The following is an 18398-nucleotide window of genomic DNA, read 5'->3' on the forward strand; positions in this document are numbered from 1 at the left end:
GCGCATCTCCCTCGGTTTTTTTGTTTCCAGGAGCCTCCGGAGCAGCCCGGGTGCTGCCCGGCCCCGTGCTCCCTCCCCAGCCTTAATGTTGGGCCTGGTCCCCGTGCAGCACCCAAGCACGGTGCCGCGGGGTCCCTTGTGGGTGCGAGGGGTGTAGGGACGTGGCCGTCCCCTCCCCGGGCCCCCGGCCCCGCGTGGGGCAGGGGCTGGAAGTCGCCGGCAGCTGCCCCTGACCTCGCTGGGTAGGATTTTCCGCCGCGGTGCCGTGGACAAACGGGAGCGGAGCGCAAGGTGCCTCTCAGAGCCACCGGAGGAAATGGCTCATTGTTAGCCCTGCTGAAAAAAAGACCCGAAAAATTACAATAATGAGGCCAGCTTCTATTTGAGGGTTTCCATGGGAAAAACAGGAAATGGAATCCTGTTACTTTTCTAGGGCTTGCTGCCGATAACGCCGTTTTTAGGACAGGGCAGAGAATGAGGAGGAGGAGCTGGGGACGGAGGCAGCCCCACCAGCGAGCCCTCTTCCCCCCCTTCCTTCCTCTCGGGCCTGAGCCCTCGTCCCCCTCCTCGCAGCCGCTTTCCCCTCCAGCACCATGAATTGAAGCCTTGCTGAGCGCGTTGCTGAGCCCCTGAGCATCCCCCGGCCTTGCAGGCCCACCCGTGCTGGGGCTGGAGGTGGTGCCCGGAGTCCCCGCAGAGCTCGGCGCGTGTGAGCTTGGCAGGGCTGAGCTCCGCGTCCTGCCCTGCGCTCGTGACGTGGTGCCGTGAGCGGAGGCAGCACGTGAGCCCGCAGGCTTCGCGCAGATGCTGGCGTCAGCACCCACGTCCTTGCCGCCAGCCCGGGGGGATCCTGCCCCCGGAGACCCAGCCGTGGTGGTGCAGTGGTGGGGACCCCCGTAGGGCCGGGCTCCCCCAGTGCCTGCTGAACCCCATGGCTGGAGAGCTGCAGCGGGCACCCGGGGCTGGGGAGTTTGGGAAAAGGGAGAGGGCTCTCCAGCCACCTCCCCAAATTTCTCCTAATGCTGTGCCGCAGCCCCAGTGCCCCGGCCGGGCGAGCTGGAGCCCTCCAGCTTCGGGACACAAAGGGCAAGAAAGCCCAGCAGGGCACGGGGGGGGCCGGCAGGGAGCTGAGCACGGTGGTGCTGCGGGCGGGAGGGAAGGGAGCCAAGTGGCACCCGGCGCGGGCTGGCGGCGGGGCTGCGAAGGAGCCGCTGTCAAGATAAAAGTTTGTGTTGGGAAGGAACCAGGCGATTTCCTTCCCCGCGTTAACACCCAGGCTGGAGAGGGAGGAATGGCAGACGTCCCGGTCGCCGCTTCTCAAGCGGCTTCGCGGCACCGTTTGTCTTTGGCGCTTGGCATCCCCTGGGCAGCACCACCCCTGCCCGGCTGCTTCGGTGGGGAAATGCGGGTGGGGGGGTCCCGGTGTCGGGAGGGGATCTGGCCCTGGGGGGGGCTGCAGCCGCCCATGCTGACAGGTCTCTGACCCCCAGCAGAGCCTGGCCCTGTCCTTGGTGTCGTGCCGGCGCCCCGGGCGGTGCCGTGGTTCGAGCCGTGCCCTTGGCAGCGCCGGGCGCCTCGGGCAAGGGTTGGGTGCCCGCAGCCCAGCACCTCCCGCGGCCCCGTCTGCGCCATCCCCAGCGTGAGCTGGGCCAAGGGCTGGGAGCCCCAAATCTGTGCTCGAGGGGCTCCTGGCGGCCGCCCCTGGTTCCCCTGTGAGAGCTGCTTGGCGCGCCTCGGCGTGGCGATGCTCGGTCCCTCGGGGGGTGTTTGGGTGCCGCTGCCAGCCGAGCGCCTGTGAAGGCAGCAGGAAAAGGGGGGGCTGTCTAAGGAGCAACTGCTTGGATGGTCAGAGCAAACCCACGCGTGACCCTGCCCGTCCCCGGGGCTCCTGTCCTGCCCAGGACCACCGTGGTGCGTCCCCGCTGGGGGTGTCGCCGTCACCCCGGTGGTTATGGCTCCTGCTGCCGGGGGGCTTTGGGGAAGGGGCGTCCCAGGGGCAGGGGCACGCGCCGGCTGTGTGCAAACAAAGCAGCACGCCCCCAAATCCCCGCTGAGCTGCAAAGCTCCTCAGCCCCCGTTTGGGTTAAAGAGAATTAAAAAGCTTTCTCCTGCGGGGCGTTAATCTGGGAGGCTGGGGCACGGCCGGGCCGGTCGGCTGGCTGCTCCCAGGCGCTGTCACCTGGGGGGTCACACTGCCACCACCACCTGGCCCCCCCGGCCCTCTGCCAGCACATCCCTGGGCCAGGACCTGCTGCCATCCCCACTGGAGCAGCTCCGGGGTCCCCTTGCTGTCTCCCCACGTGCTGGCAGCACCATGGGGCTGGCCTGGGCTGAAGGTGCAGGGGTGGGACCTGGGTCCCCCTCCCTGGGCCCGGCTGCAGGTGGGAGCAGGGAAACACCGCCATGTAAGGGCTAAAAATCAGCTATTGCCTCAACACAGCTTTCTCTTCCCCGAAAATCCTATTAAAACCTCATTTTTCTGACCCTAATCTCAGCTCGCTGTTCAGGAGGGATTAGTGTTTGCCCTCTCCCCCCCGGCCCCGTGTGCTCCTGCGCTGTGCTGGCTCCGGGCTGGGGAAACCTCCTTTGGTGCCGGAGGAGGGGGCTCGGAGGGGTCCCGCGCACGGTGGTGGTGGCAGGGCCGGCAGCTGGCCATCCCCCTGGTCCCCCTGGTCCCCCTGGTCCCTCTGTCCTCTGTTCTTGCCCGGGTGTGACGTTATCCTCGCAGCCTGCCAAGGGCTGGTGATGCTCCTGCTGGCAGGGACCCAGGGCCGCAGCTGGGATCGGGGGGGGGTCAGCGTGGGGCTGCGGTGCCACCCCCAGCTGGGACACCTCAGGGACGTGAGCTGGGCTCCTGGGGGCTCCCCTGTGCCTCAGCTTCCCAGCAGCTCGCCCGTGCTCCCTGCTCGGCCCTGGAGGATCCGAGGCTGCAGGAGCGAGCGGAGGGCAGTGCGAGCAAACCCCGGGCGGCGCGGAGCAGCGGGCAGGGAGCGGTGCCGGCAGAGGGCCCTGCTGGCCGCTGGCAGCGTGGGTGCGCACGCGTGGGCGCTCGCCCGCTGCCTGCCCCGGCGTGCCGGCGGCGGCGGTGCATGCCGGGAGCGCGCCGCGTTCCCCCTTGCTCCCGTTTGGCTGTCTATTTAGGACACTCCTGTGCAAAACACAAGTATTTTGGAAGGCGTCCAGGCGCGCTCGCATTCCTCGGGGTGGAATCTGCCCCCGCGAACGCCGCCTGACCTTTCCCAGTTTGGGCTGCGGGAACAATACTGGGGGGGCCCGACCTCCGCTCAGCCCGCTGCGTCCAGCGCGCCCCGGGGCGAGCGGCCCCCCCCCGGCTCCCCAGCGGCACAGCGCGGGGTCAGCGCCCGCCTGCGTGCTCGGTGCTGCCAGGGAAGGCGTGAGCAGAGGTGGCAGGATCAGACCCCCCTCTCCGTGCTGTCCCCGGGGCAGCCGGCACTGCTCCAGGTGCTGATGTGCATGGGGGGGGGGGGGCGGCCCCCGCTTTGGCCTCGTTGCTTTCCAAGGTGCAGACACCGGGAGCACGCAGAGGCTGTAGAATGCCCCTGTCCTGTGTTGGTGCTGAGTATCAAGGGCTGCGTGGCCGAACAGGGCCATGCATGGGTGCCAGGGAGCGGTGCTGGGTGGGGGGCTCAGCCTGCGCTCCCCAGCGGGCCCCCAGCGTGCGGGGGTCGCACAGCGCCGTGGCTGCCCAGGGACCGGGCAGCTCCGGCTGGGGCCAGCCCCCAGCCCCAAGCTCCAATTTTTCCCCCTTTTTGCGTGGTTTCAGCAGGCGGCTGGGAAGCAAAGCGCCTCCCCCCCCCCCGGCCGCTGCTTGGCACCGACAGCTGCGTCAGCCCCGGCTCGCTCCGCCGGCTCGGCGGCTCTGCCTGTCGGGGCAGGCCGGGCAGATCGGCAGGCTGCCTGTCCCCGGGCTGCAGGCGGGGGCCGGGGCAGCCCCCCGGGGTGGCTCCCATGGGACACCCCTGGCACACGCGCCGGGTGACGTGGGGGTGGCCCGGGGGGGTGCCCAGGGGCCAGGGGAGGAAAGGCAGTGATGGATTCGTGTCCCACGTCTCCACGTCCCCTTCTCTCCCCAGGGTGCTGGCGCAGAGGCACCGGGATGGTGCCAGGGGGTGTGCTGGGGGCGTGCGGTCGGGTCTCTGGGGACACGGCTGCTGCTGGGCCCATCGAGCAGCCCCGGGAGGGGCTCGGGGCAGGCACCGGGGCAGGCACCAGGGCTGTTTTGGGACAAGGCTGTGGCGCTTTGGCCAGGGTCGGTGCTGGGGCCGTGCCGAATGCCGTGGTGCTGCTGGCGCATGGGGGTTCACGTGGCGTTGTGCCCTGGGCACCGTCCCCTCACTGGTGTCCGGAACCAGCTGGGCCGGTGGCCATGGGAAGTGGCCACGTGGCATCGGTCCCACCGTGGTCGTGGTGCAGGGGGGCCGAGGAGAGGAGGGGGCCGTGGCCTGGGGCTGCAATCCCAGCAATGCCCGGCATTTCCCCGGCGCGGCCGCACGTGCCTCCCCCCGGCCTTCAGTGCGGCAGGAATGCGGCACGGGAGCCCTCGTGCGGGGCTGTCCCAGCTGGGGCCGCAGCGGCTGCCCCCCGAGACGTGCCCGGGGCCCCTGCGGGGATGCTGAGCTCCAGGTCCCTGTCCCTGGGTGCTCCCGCTCCTTCCTCCCGGTCCTTCCTCCTCCTCCTCTGCACCCCATGGACCAGCCTGGGCTTCCCTGGGTGCCGCCGTTGTCTTTGTTCTTCCCCCCTTTGGGTGCTGTGGTGTGGATGGCTCTGGGGGATGTGCAGCGGGGTGGGCTGGGGAAGGGGAATTCATCGTTCACCCACAGCTGTGGGAGCCCCCCCGGCACACCAGGGGGTGTGCACGGTTTGCCATCCGTGCCTGGCTGTCCGGGGGCTCTGAGCTGGGGATTAAATCACGGGGGCTGGTGGCCTGTGGGGAACAGGGACCGGCTGCCCTGGTGCTGGGGCGCTGGGGGCAGCGGAGGAGCTGGGGGGCTCTGGTTGGGCTCCTGGTGGGGAACGTCCTTGGAGAACCCTCCCTTTGCCACCGCCACCGGGGGGCTGCACCAGTCCCTGGGGGCTGCGAGAGCAGAGCGTGGGGCTGGGACATGTCCCTGCTGCGGGGGCTCCGCTGGGCCCCGTGCTCAGAGAGGGGTTGGGGGGGGGGGGCTTTGGGACCCCTGGCTTCTTCCCCTGGGCTTCCCATTGCAGAGCCCCTCGCAGGGGTGCGCCGGCCGCTGTCAGCCCCATCCCGGCATCGCCCGGTGCCCCGCGGCGGGCGAGCGGAGGAAGGAAGGAAGGGGCTGGGAGGAGGGAGAGGAGGAAGCGGGGAGGGTCGGATGCTGCCCGGGGTGATGGAGGAAGAAGGGGGCGGTTAAAAAACAAAACAAAAAACAAAACAAAAAAAAAAAAAGGAAAAAAGGGAAAGTGTGTGTGAAGCAAAACTTCAGGCCGGGAGGGGGGGGGGGTGACGGGGCTGGGAACGCTGAGCGCCGCGAGCAGCTGGAGCCGGAGCCCTCCAGCGGGGTTGGGGCGTGCGGCCGCCCGCCTCCCCCCGCCTGTCCCCCCCGTCCTCCGCTGTGTGCGGTGGGGGCCGTGCTGCTGGCGGGGGAGAGCCGCCAGGACGCCGTGAGAGCCGCCACGATGCGGCCGGTCCCCGCCATCCCTCTGCCGGGGCTGGCGGCGAGGACGGGAGCCGTGGCTCCGCCGGCCACCGGCTGCTCCCACGGCTGAGAGCCCGCTCTGCTTCGCCCCGCCGCCCGCATCTCGTGCCCATCCCGCAGCCGCATGGTGGAAGAGAGCTCGGGAAGAGGGGAGCGGGGGTCCCGGCGGGCTCTGCGGGGCCCCCCGCCGGCCCCCAGCCCCGTGGCGATGGTGGGCAAGGCGCTGTGGAGCGTGGAGCGTGCCGGCAAGGGCTGGCGGTGCGAGCGCCCCGTCGGCGTGGACTGCAGCTCGCCCGAGCCCCGCTGCATCTGGCTGAGCAGCCTGCGCCGGCACGCCGCCGCCCCCGAGCCCCGCTGGCCCCCGGGACCCCGGCCCCATTGCGCGCCCCCTCGCACCGCCAAGGGCCGCAGGGTGAGAACCGCGCGCGGGAGTCGCTGCTTGGCTGGGGGGGAAGGAGGCGGGGGGCTGCAGGGTGCTGGTGGGGCCGGGCAGGGGTGGCCTGGGGCTGTGATCCCTCTGCTCTGTCCCCTGCTGGGGCTGGGGGCTCGGGGAGCCACGGCTGGGGGGCCGGGCTCGTGCCCCGCTGCGGGGGGGGGGGCTCCGAGGCTGGGCTGTGCGTGGGGGTTTTGCTCGCTGTGCCTGGGAGGGGGATGCACCCTGCCCACCCCGAGGGCTCTGGGGGACGTGGGGAGAACGCTCCTTTGTTCTGCAGGAGCTGAACACCACCGGGGGCTACCTACCCACGGGGGACACGACGTGGCACAAGGACCCGGTGCCGGTGCCGGGGGCGAGGGAGCGGGGGGGTACCGGGGCCGCCTGTCCCCGGGAGGTGCCGGCCGGCACCGCGTCAGGGCGGGCAGCGTGCCCGGTGCCCGGCTCCACGGCCGATTGTTGGGATGAGCCCCGGCGCGCGGCCCTGCCGCAGCAGTGCTGGGGCGGCTTTGTGGGGTTTAGCGCTGGGGTTTAGCGCCGGGGCCGTGTCCGGCTGCTGGCGCGGGGCAGGGGAGGCTCAGCGGGGCTCAGGGGCGGCTTGTGCAAAGTTGAAGGCAGTGCCTGACGGGGGGGCAGAGCCCCCCTCCCTGTGCGGGGCTGGAGGTTTTGGGGAGCTGGGCTAATGAGCAGGACGCAGCTGCTCAGAGCGCACGAGAAACCTCGGGCTGCGGTTAAAATAAAGCCCAAAAGCAGGAGATCGCTGGCTCCCCGCGGGGAGAGGGGACGGGGCACCAGGGGCAAATGGCTGGGATGACAATTCGGGTGTCGGCCCCTCGCTGGGGCTTTGCTGTCCCCCAGGGGAGCTGCAGGAACCCGCGGGGCCGTGGGCTGCCTGGGGGATGTCCGAGCACACGGCTGGGGCTTTGCGGCCTGGAAAGCTCCGAGCTAGGGCGGGCGAAGAGGAAAACTGAGGCACGGTGAGCTGAGACTGGTGCGGGATGGTTCGCCGTGCCTGTCTCCTCACAGGGGTCTCTGTGGGGTCTCGTCTGGGTCTTTGCAGCGGGTGACTTCCCGCGCCAGGCTAGCTCAGGCCAGGGGGACGAAGCGGAGCTGGGGACTGAGGGGGAAGCCCCCCCCGACGGGGCCTGGGGGGCTGTAGAAGTCCTACAGGGGACTGGCGATCAGGGCGAAGGGAACACGGTGTGCTCCCGCCCGGCGTCCCCCTGTCCTTGGCAGCAGAGTCAGGGTGCTGGGTCCCTGCGCAGTCCCTCCTCCAGCACGAGGTCGGGACCTTGGGATGGAAGCAGCCGGGGGGGGGTTGTTTGCAATGCAAGGATCTCCCCCAGCTCCTCTGCAAGGTTGGGTTCAGGCTCGTGGGACCAGCTCCGGGTGATGGGCACCGGGCTGGGGTCACCTCTGGGCACCGGCTGCAGCACCTTCTCGCCTGGGTTCCTCAGCGCTTTCCGTGGTGGGTTTGCAGGGGGGGCCTGGGACCCACTTGAGCATCCACAGCTGCGGGAGGAAACCCTTCTGTCCGCCCCGTGTCCCCTCCCGGTGCCAGCAGCTGGCAGCGAGCAGGATGCTAATGGGGCGGCTCAGCCTGTTGGGGAGGGGGAGAGGTGTGGGGGGGTCCCGGGGGCCTGCTGGGCAGCTGGTGCTGGTGCTAAGTGCTTGGTAATGGGCAACCCGGACCTGGGGACGTGTCCCTGTGTCACGGGCACACTGGAGCCATGGCCACGGCTCCGACATGCCCGTGACACAGGGACAGGTCCCCGTCCCCGCGGGTCGGTGCCGCTGCTGGTGTCTGCACCGCTCCTGCCCTCTCCGAGGCTTGTCGGTGCTGGTTAAAATCAGCGGGGCACATTCAGCTGTCAGCTTAAAAATAATCCAGCGAGCCGGCGGCCGACACAATGGAGGGCGCAGATGGGGACGGGCGTCGTGTCGCGGTGTGCGGGGCCTGGGGTCCCTGCGGGAGCCTGGGGTGCTGGTTCTGGTCATGTTTTGGGTCCCCACGGCGCAGGGAGGACTTGGGGTCCTGGGGGTGCGTAGGGCTGGGGGCATTGCCATGCTCCACTCCGGTGCTGGGGTTTTCTGTCTCCCCGGTGCCAGGGTTTGGAGCATCACAGCTCTCTACCTCCTGGGGTTTCTGTGGGGTCTGCAAGTGCTCGAAGCCGCCCTCATCTCCCTGCTGCTGCCAGAGGAGGCGAAGCCTCCGAGCTTCCCCGCGTCTCTCCATGCAAGTCGCTGCCCCCAAACAGAGCTGCCGGGGGGGGGCGTGGGGGCCAGGAGAGGGGCTGTGCTGGGGAGATGCCACACGGGAGCCCTTGGCTGGGGCCTGCGGGGCTGCGGCCGTGCCCTCCCCTGCCCCTGGAGGGATGGGACCCCCCCGGCCCCCCAGCCTGGACGGGTGCCGCAGCCAGGAGTGCACGGGACACGGGGCACAGGGGGTGCAGGGAGCCCTGCTGAGCCGATCGGGCAGCAAAAGGGCCGGCTCAGCACAGGCGCAGACAAAGGCTTTTTGTGCCTCGTCCCTTTGTGCGTCCCTCTTCCCCTCCCCGCCTGGTTTTTGCCTCGTCTCTCCCTCATTCATCACCCCACCGGCTACTGCGGCCCTCCCTCTGGGGGGGGGAGATGTCGTCTGAATTTTAACACTCCTGGGGGAGAATCCGGTGGCTGCTCGGGCCTGGGCACCGCTGCGTGAGCGGAGCTGCCAGTGGGGACGGATCCGGCCCCGGGGGCTGGGTGACCGCAGCCACAGCCGGGGGTCTGCTGGAGGAGCCCCCCGCTGCAGATGTGCGGTGCGGAGCCAGGCGTGCGGTGTGCAGCCAGGTGTGCAGCCAGGTGTGCAGCCAGGTGTGCAGCCATGTCCCCTCTGCAAACCTGGGGTTTCTGAGCTCTTGGGCACTCTTGGGCCCCGTCTGCTGCTCCTGGTGTGCGGGTGCCGCCGGCAGGTTTATCTGGCGGCAGCTCTTTCCCCAGCCTGCGGCGGGGTGGCAGGGGGTTATCTCGCAGGCACAGCCTGATCAAATATTCCCTGCTTCGTGCGCCTGGCTGGGCATGGAGGTGACAGGACGCGCCTGAGGGGGGGGACTCGAGGAAGGACGCGTGGCCGCGCTCTGTGTCCCTGCGGTCCCTGTTTCGAGGCCGGGGGATTTGCATTGCAGGCGCTCGCATGGGGCAGGGGCAGCACGGGGCCGTTTTTCTGCCACGAAGGAGCCCCCGGACACAGCTTCGTAGCAGAAAGCCCTGCGGAGAGCACCTCCCGGCACCGTGCGTCGCCGCCTTGCTCCGGCAGCTGGGGCCCGTGCAGGAAGGCAGCGCGGCGGCGCTGGCCCCGAGCTGGGGTTGGCTCCAGGAAGCGTCCCCTGCCAGCGCCCCAGCCCTGCCAGCTCCCTGCCCTTCCTCGGCCGTGGCCCTTTGCCCGCCGCCTCCCGGGAGGCCTCTTTCCGGCTTGCCCCAGGGCGCTCCTGGTTGTCACCAGTAATCGGAAGGGGACCTTTTGTCCCCGCAGCTCCGGCTCCCCTGGCCATGCACCCCCCCGGCTGCCCCCCTTCTGCAGTTTCTCCTCCGTCTGCTCTGTCCTGGGTCCAGTCCAGACCCAAGGCACGGCTCGTTCCAGGTCCCCCCCCCCTTTTTTTTCCCTTTCCACGTGCCTTCTTCCAAAACATCCCTCACAAGGAGGCTCTGGGGATGCCTTTGGGGTGGGCTCTGGGAGCTGTCGTTTGCTGCAGCAGGGCTGGAAGTCGGGAGGGATCTCCTGGGAGCCGGGGGGCTTTTCAGCAGACCCCGGGGCCGAGGGCCGTGGTGCTGAGCTGGGGCCGGCTGCCCGCACCCACCCTGCGGCATGTGACACCTCCCCCTTGTCCCCACAGCCGACGCCGGGCCGCAGAGATGGGGCGTCCCCGAACGACAACGCGCCCCCGGAGGGGCCCTTCCCCTGGGGGGGCCCGAAGACGGTGGTGCTGCGGAAGAGCACGCAGGGGGGGTTCGGCTTCACCCTCCGCCACTTCATCGTCTACCCCCCCGAGTCGGCGGTGCACTCCCCGGCCAAGGTAGGGCTGGGGCTGGGGGCGGGGGGACCCCGGTCTGGGGTCTGCTGGAGAGGGGGACCTGGGGGCTCAGAGGGGCTGGGGGACGGCCAGCTGGTGCAGGATGCTTGTCTGTTATCTGGGGGCATGGGGGGATTCGAGGAGCCATGGAGCGGGCCATCCATTGCCCGCCTTGTCTGGGTGCCCCCACCCATGGGTGGCCCTGAGATGGGGGAGCCACGGAGCTGCTGGGAGCCGCGTTCTGAGCAAGCAGCGAGTGGGCAGCACCTCCAGGGACGTCCCGGAGCCTTTCTGGCTGGGAACACGGCCGTCTGTGGGAACGGAGACGGTGCCTCAGCACCAAGCAGCAGCCCCAAGGCTCAGACAGCCCTGGGAACAGCAGGGAAAGACGATGTTGAGCCCCTGGCATGACTGCTGGCTGCAGCACACATCCTGCCCCGGACCCCGCGGGCAGGGAGTGGGGACGTCGCAGCAGGACATGGCTCAAGCCAAAGGAAAGCGCACGTGGCCGCCTGGGAGCCCAGGAGCTGGCTTTTCAGAGGGTGCTGGACCAACCCTGCGGAGATGCAGCCCTGCAGCAGAAACTGGGGCTCGTGCGGGCGCTGGGACCGGCAGAAGCGAGGTGAGGGCGACGTGCCGGTCCCCGGTGGGACGTGCCTGCAGCGCAGGGCTGGGCGGCAAGCTCAGGGTTTCACAACGTGCTGCCTGTCAGCTGGAGGCGTTGGGCTGGATCTGCCCTGGGAGCCAGGCAGCAGCTTCCCGGCTCCCCTGCAGCCCTGCTGCTGCGCCGCTGGGGCGAGCGACCCGAGGATTTCTCAACCCCTGCACCCTGCGAGCCGCCGGCTTTTGGGAAGCCCCCCGGGCTACGCCTGTCTTGCTCCTGCAAGCTCCCAGAGGAAGCTGCTCCTGTCTTGCAAGCCTGGATTTGGCCTGGTCCTTTGGTCCCCCCGTGCTCTGAGGGCAGGGGTGGGGACGTCCCCTCTCTGTCTGCGCCCAGGGGGTGAGCAGGAGGCGTCTGGCTGGGGAGCCCCCTCTGCTCAGGGCCACCTCCACAAAACCAGCCCAAATCCCTCCTGCTTCCTCTGCCTTGCTGGCTGAGCCTGCCCCCTCCCTCCTGGATTTTGGGGCTGGGCACTGGGCAGCCCCCTGCCTTCGGGGGGCTTTGCTCATCCCCACCCACCGGCAGCACGTTGTTCCTCTGGGACGGATGTGAGGGGACCCCAAGCACCCACCCGGCAGCTTCCTGCGTGAGCCGTGCCCTCGGCACGTGAAGGTGACCGGCCAGCTCTCCTGCCACGGCAGCTCCGAGTCTCCTGGGGTGCGATGTCCCCCCCTCAGCCTCGTGCACACAAAGGGGACGTGTCCGGCAGCCGCACGGCCCAGTGCTCGCCGCCCTCCGCCAGCAGACAGGGAAATGCTGTGGGAAGTGAATCACGGGGTGGGGAGAACCAAGTCGCCCGTGGTCCCGCTGCCAAAGCCGGGTCCCGGTGTCCCCGCGTGGCAGCACTTTTCCCCGGCTCCCGCTTCTGCTCCCCTCAGCCCTTCGTGCCTGCCCTTCCCTGCCCGTGCCAGGAGCGTGGACCTGAGCCGCCTGCGGCACTGCGGCGCTGCCAAGGGAAGTCGTGGGCACGGCCCAACCCCGCTGCGAGCCCGCGGCGCTGCTGCCCCTCCTTGGACCTGCACGACTCGAGGGCACCCTCCAGGAGCTAAGGGCAGATTCTGCCCCGCAGTGCTGGGCGCAGGACGGAGCGCGTGGTGCTGCCCGGCGTGGCATCGGCACGGCAGGGCCGGGAAGGGACCGGCAGAGACCCGCAAGGGACGGATGCTTTTGGGAAGGAGCTGGGAATCGCTCCCGGCACCCGGTCTGAGCCAAACCCGGCACTTCCGAGCTGGCAGCGCAGGGCGCGGCGTGGCTGGCTCGGCACCCATGGGTGCCGGCGGGCGGCCAGGTCTGGGGGCTGAGTTTCGGTGGCGCTGACTCAGCAGGGAGGGGGGCGGCAGCTCCGCATTCCTCGCGCTCCAGCACCGCCGCGTCCACGTCAGCGCCTTTCCGGGGAGCGGGGCTGCCTGGGGGCCGGGCTGGGCGCTGGGGCGAGTCTGTGCCTCCTGGGTCCCCCGAGGGTCCCTCGGCAGCCCCATGGTTTGGTATCGGCACCGTGGCAGCTGCTCGATGCACAGGCAGCGGTGCGATGGTGTCCCACGTGCCGGGTGTGTGCCGGGGCTGCGGGACATGGCTTTTCCTTCCCTTTGTGCAATGGGGAGGTCCCCGAGCCCCCTCCTCCTCGCCAGGAGCATCCCCTCCTCACATTGCGGGGGAGACTTGGCCCTTCCCAGTGCCCCAGAGGGCCGTGCCCATCCTGGGCGCACCGGGGCTGTGCCCCACTGCCTTGCAAAGGAGCTGGTGCTGGCGAGGCCTCTTGCCTGGAGCTGAGCCAGTGCTTTGCTCTGGCGATGGCAGGATCAGGCGCTTGCAGGGTGAGAAACCCCCTTCCAGGCACCTGGCTCCATCCTCAGGACCTGCTTGTGGGGCTGAGCAGCCCAGGGGGCAGCCGGCTCCACAGCGGGGCTGGGGGCTTGGTGGGATGGGGGCCTGCACCCTGTGCCCTGCCCAGGCTGAGCACCTTGGCTCTCCCGTGGCTGGGAGGGGAGGGCCGGGACCCCCCCGGCACCCCTCCTGCAATGCAGCAGAGCATGGCCCAGGCTGCCTGTGGCAGAGCTGTCCCTGCTGGGGGGCTGTGCCCCAGGGGCACTGCAGTGGTGTGGTGTGGGTGGCTGTGCACCCCTCTGGCCCTCCACCCCGGGGGCTTGTGCTCTCCCCAGGGAGGCTCAGGGGCCCCAGAGAAGGACAAGCCCCACTGCCCATGCAGGCACAGCAAATTCACACTCCCTGCCCCAAAACCGGCCCCTTCCCCAGCAGCTTGGTGCCCCAGGGCCAGATCCTGCTCTCGGCTGCCACCGGGCTGCGCTGACGGCCCTGTGGGATCCGGTGTCAGGAGTTAATTTTACCCTGGCTACGCAGCCTGGGGCGGCAGAGGGCAGAGGGACGGACGGACGTGCGGGTCCGCGAGGGGCTTTGTGGGGTGCCGCCGAGCTGTCCTGGCTGGGGGAATCCAACCCCACCTCCCCATCCTGTCCCCTCCCGGTCCCCCTGTGGTGTCCGTCCTGGCCCAGCCACCAAATGAGTGTTTTTCTCTTCTCTTGGCAGGAGGAGGAGAATGGGAACCGAGCAGGTGAGCGCCGCCACTGCGCGGGGGCTGTGGGTGTCAGAGGGCTCGTGGGGGTCGGAGTGGGGGCTTTGGCCGGGTCGTGGTCAGCCGTCTCCGCTGGTCGGTGGCCACGGTGCTGGTGGCACAGCCCCAAACGGAGGCAGGCAGAGAAGCAGCACAGTGGCAGCTTGGGGACACGCGGAGAGGCAGGTGGGCGCAGTGCCCCCCGGGGGGTTCGCTGTGCCGCAGGGGCTGTCCCAAATCAAGGGAGCTGGGCATGGGTCAGTACCCGCACCCGTGGCGCACGGCTGGGCTGAGTTCGGGTGTCTGGGGACAGGGACGTGGCCTCTCTCCCCTGGGGGCTGACGGTGATGGGAGAGAATGTGAAGGCGTCAGAACGCATCGACGCGCTGGCGGGCTGACGAGGCACCGTGGGGCCGGGCGGGCTGGGGTGCTGAGACCCAGCGCTGGGTGCCCACGGGGACCGGGGGGACACCGGCCTCGCTGCTGGGGGGGGGGGTCCCCAGGGAATTCAGCATCCCGCATCAGCACCGTGTCCCCACCGCCCTTCCCCTGCCTGCCAGCACCAGCCCGAGCCACCTGCCCACCACCTGCCCGCCGAGCGCTCGCAGCGGGGGACGTCCCCTGCCGTAGCAAAGCACCGCAGCCGCTGTAGTGCCAAGGAGGAGTTGTGGCTGCTTTGGGGGCAAGGGGAGCTCAGGACCCCCGCAGAGGGGTCTCCCCCACGCAGGACCTGTGTTTCGCAGGTTTCGCGGGCTCAGCGGGGCAGAGGAGGGACGGCCACGGGCCAAGCGTGCAAAAGCCTGGCAGGGCCGGGGGCGTGCGCAGGTGTGCACGTGTGTGCGGGGTGCCTGCCTTGCTCCTCGCGGGGGGCTGGACCTGGCCGTGCCGATGGCCCCCTGACCCTCTGTCCCCTGGGAGCAGGTCCCCCCCGGAGCCGCCTGGAGCCCATGGACACCATCTTCGTGAAGAACGTGCGGGAGGACGGGCCGGCGCACCAGGCCGGGCTGCGCACCGGTGAGCGGGGCACGCCGCGGGTGCCGCTGGGTGGCAGAGCCAGGGAGGCTCAGAGCTGCTGGTGGGATGGGCACAAAGCTCTGCCTCGTCTGCCAGGGCTTTTGGGGCTCGTTTTGGTCCTTTTCTTGCATTCCCTCTTTTCCCCCCTTTCTTGCTACTCCCTGTTGTCATCTCCCTGGGTGGAGATGACCTGAGCAGTGCTGGGGTCCCCACGGCTCCCCTTGTCACACGGGACCAGGTTCTGCCCCTGACCAAAGGCCCGGACATGTCCAGTCCCTGCTGTGAGGGGACAGCCAGGCGTCCCCACCTCCCGCACGCTCGGGGTGACAATCTCTTTCCACCCCCTCTGCAGGGGACCGGCTGGTCAAGGTGAACGGGGAGAGCATCATCGGGAAAACCTACTCGCAGGTCATCGCCCTGATCCAGAACAGGTGAGTCCCCTTCGCAGGGGGCTGGCACGAGGCTGGGTGGAACACGGGGCTGGGCAGAGCCCGGGAGGTGACGTGGAGGGGACACGTCGCAGCAGGCACCGTCCCCGGGTGTCCCTGGGGCTGGCGGAGCCGTGACTCACTCGGTGCAGCGGGGGAACGGGGACCGGCAGCAGCGCGCCGTGACCGGTGCCTCTGCCGTGGGGACGGGGACATTTGTCCCCTCGCGGGACGAGGATGCTGCGGCTGCTCTGCATTGCTGGGACTTGGTGTGAGGTGCTGGCAGGACGAGCCCCATCGGCAAGGCTGGGGCAGGCGAAGGCGCCGCGGGGACCCGGCTGCGCGCACGGTCTCACCCATGGGGGCAGGTGACCCGCGGCCCTGGCCGTCCTGACCCCTTGCCCCCTCTCTCCTCAGTGACGATGTGCTGGAGCTCTCCATCATGCCCAAGGACGAGGACATCCTCCAGCTGGTGAGTCCCCCCGCTCGGCCGAGCCCTTTGCCCCCGGCTGCCCCCAGCCCGGCTCAGGGTCCCGGTGGCACCGGCGCTGAGTCGGGCGCAGATCCCGGAGCCGGGCGGTGAAATTCCTCCTGCCCCTGCTGTTTGCCGGGCGGGTGCCAGGGACCGGTTTGGTTTCCAGGGCTCAGGTTCCCCGGCGTGGCCTTCCCGGGGTGTGCCGGCATTCCTGCGGTGTGCGGCTGGGGGGCGGCTGTCCTCCCCGCCCCGCGGCAGCCGGCAGAACCCCGAGCAGCCCCGCGGGGAGAGCCAGGAAGGGAGGAAATGTGCAGGCAGGCCGGGAGAGGGGCTGCTCTCCCTGCCTGTGCCCATCCTGTTTTTTTTTGGGGGGGCCGAGTGCCCCCGATCACAATGGTGCCTGGGGGATACTTGGGGACAGGGCCCCTGTGAGGGTCAGCGGATGCAGAAATGGCGGCACTGGGGGGCTCAGGGGCAGAAGGGCTGGGGAATGTGCCCCCTGTTTTTTGGGGGGCATCCTCAGGCGTAGCTGCAGGGCTGGGTGCTCTGGGTTTTAGGGTCTGGCTCATCCTCAGAGCCCCCCAAGCAGCTCCAGCGGCGGTGAGCCGCTGACCCCAGAGGGTGGCTGGAGCCCAGGGGGCTGGGGGAGGTTGGTGGGCGCCTCTCCTGGGGTCTGCTAGCGCCAGGACCTGCCGCTGGTGTCCTCGCCGGTGTCCTCGAGCAGTGGCACGGTCCCCAGAGGGATGGGGGGGGGGGTCTTGCAGCCTTGGGGGGCTCTCACATCTGTGCCTTCCCCGGGCCCTGAGGTTTCCCAGGGCGTGGAGTCAGAGGCGCCTGTGAAAAGCGAGAAGGGAAAGCCAGGGCTCGGGGACGGGCCAGCCCGTGCGTCCCGGGGTATTTTGGGAAGCAGGAAGGGGGGGGTGGCCGGGCGCTGCGTGGCGGCAGGGAGAGCGGAAGGGGCTGGCGGCGGCGCTGCTCGGCCCGGGGCGGGGGGGGGCCCGTGGGAGAGCAGGAGCGGGGGGCTGCAGCCCGCCCTGCCCAGCCTGAGCCGATGGTAACGAGGAGAGAGCGTCCCTGCGGGGTCCTGCCCAGGGGTGGGAGCGGGGTTTGTGGCCGCGGTCCCCCCCCACCCTGACCCCCTCTGTCCTCCCGCAGGCGTACTCGCAGGATGCCTACCTGAAGGGCAACGAGCCGTACTCCGGCGGGGCGCAGAGCATCCCCGAGCCCCCTCCCATCTGCTACCCACGCAAGACGTACCCCTTCCAGGCGCGGGGCGCTGAGCCGCCCCTAGGCCAGCCTCCGGACCCCCGCGCCCACCGCCCCGCCGGCCCCTCGTCCCTGCTCAGCACGGCCGCGCTCGCCGGCGCCCGCAGCGAGGCGGGTGGCAGCCCCGCACACCGCCCCGAGGAACCGCATCCCGGGGGCCCCCCACAGCGCCCCGCCGTGCCCCACGGGCGCCCCGGCTCCTTCTCCCGAAGCGGCTGCCCCAGCTCCAGCGCATCCTCTCTGCCCGAGCGTTACGGGGTCCCCCCCGCCGCCTCCTCCTGCTACGGGGGCCCCAAGCACCTGGCGGAGCACCGGACTCATTGCGGCTTCAAGGAGGGCGGCGGGGGCCCGCGGGTGCCGGGCCGGCAGGAGTGCCAGCAAGCTCTGTCCCGCTGGTTCTGCAGCCAGGAGCCGCGGCGCAGCACCTCGGAGGAGCGCCGATACGCCATGCCGCCCCGCTACCGCAGCGTTTCCCAGGACCGGCTGGGGGGCTCGGCGGCACCCCGGGGCTGGCCGCACAGCGCCTCGCACGACACCCTGCTGCAGCCCGCCCGCGAGGGCTGGGCGCACCGAGCCCGCTCCGACCACGGCCTGGGCCGCTGCGGGCGCTCCATGGAGGCGCTGGAGCCCGGCGCCCTGCTCTCCCCTCGCCTCGACCGCTCCGCGTGGCCGCCCGAGCGGCTCTGCCGAGCCACGGCCGCGGGGCCGCCCGGCACGCACGGCTCCTTCACGCCCCCCTCCTCCTCCTCCTCCGCCTCGCGGGAGCCGGCAGCCCCCGTGCAGAAGCACCCGTCGCAGCCCAACCTACAGAGCGTGGACGATTCGGGCTACATCGGCTACCGGAGCTACAGCCCCTCCTTCCAGCGCCGCACCGGGCTGCTGCACGCCCTCTCCTTCCGCGACCCAGCCTTCGGTGGCCTCCCAACCTTCAGCATCACGCAGCGGCCGGCCGCCACGGCAGCCCCGTTCCCGGAGAGGGCAGCCCCCGTTGCCCCCCTGCCTGCTGGCCCCACTCACCCCGGCCCCCCGCTGGCCCCCGAAGCCCCCCAGGAGCAGCGGCTGGAGAGCAGCCGGGTGCCCGAGCAGCACGAGGACCGGAGGGAGGAGGTGGTCCTGCGTCAGAAGCCACCCACGGGCCGCAAGGTGCCACCCCCCCTGCGGCAGATGAACTTTGTGTTCCCCGATGGGGTGAAGGAAACGGACATTTGCGACCCGCCGGCAGCCAGCAGCAGGGGGGAGAGGCCGGCAGCCGAGCGGCCGGGCCGGCGCGTGGCCCCCTTGGCGGCCCCCGAGGACTCTCTGGCATCCATCCCCTTCATCGGTGAGTCCGGCAGCTCGTCTCTGTTGGCCCTGCTCCAGGATGGGCAGTTCAGTGAGTGCCCCACGGCAGGGAGGGCACCGTGGGGGGCCTGGTCCCAACGTGGGGTCCCCAGGGCTGGGGCTGGATGCGGCGGGCAGGGTGCGGTGGGGGTCAGGGTTGCGGTGCGAGGGTCTGGGTGCAGCGGGGGCTTCTGGCTTTGCTGGGGGTGCAAACCCGCCACCTGCCATAGGGGCCAGGGGCTCCCAGCGTAGGCTTTCCTGTCCCATCCTGCCCTAAGCCCTCCTGCCACCTCCCACCGCTCTCCCGCAGACGAGCCCACGAGCCCCAGCATCGACCTGAAGGCCAAGCACGTCCCTGCCTCCTCCGTCGTCTCCAGTGCCATGAACTCTGCGCCCGCCGTTGCCACCAGCCCCTCCTCGCCCACCTTCGCCTTTGCCCTGAGCCGGCACTACTCGCAGGACTGCAGTAAGTGGGGACAGGATGGGGACAATCCCCAGACCTGGA

The 18398-nt window shown here is 70.3% G+C and overlaps 1 protein-coding gene across 3 annotated transcripts in view; it reads left to right on the forward strand.

The window, feature by feature from the left end:
- Positions 1-18398, forward strand: part of ARHGAP23 (Rho GTPase activating protein 23) — a 36984-nt gene that overhangs the window by 9606 nt on the left and 8980 nt on the right. For 2 of the 3 annotated variants that reach the window (XM_080565135.1, XM_080565133.1), the window contains exons 2-8: positions 9984-10163; positions 13366-13390; positions 14312-14404; positions 14757-14835; positions 15250-15304; positions 16463-17894; positions 18204-18359. In XM_080565135.1, the coding sequence (XP_080421261.1) occupies positions 9984-10163; positions 13366-13390; positions 14312-14404; positions 14757-14835; positions 15250-15304; positions 16463-17894; positions 18204-18359 (2020 nt within the window). Of the gene's footprint in view, positions 1-1015; positions 6091-9983; positions 10164-13365; positions 13391-14311; positions 14405-14756; positions 14836-15249; positions 15305-16462; positions 17895-18203; positions 18360-18398 lie in introns of those variants that run through there. The other variant, XM_080565134.1, reaches the window with a different exon arrangement.

The sequence above is a fragment of the Anser brachyrhynchus genome (assembly GCF_964034855.1).
Source record: "Anser brachyrhynchus genome assembly, chromosome: 22".
Classification (NCBI taxonomy): Eukaryota; Metazoa; Chordata; class Aves; order Anseriformes; family Anatidae; genus Anser; species Anser brachyrhynchus.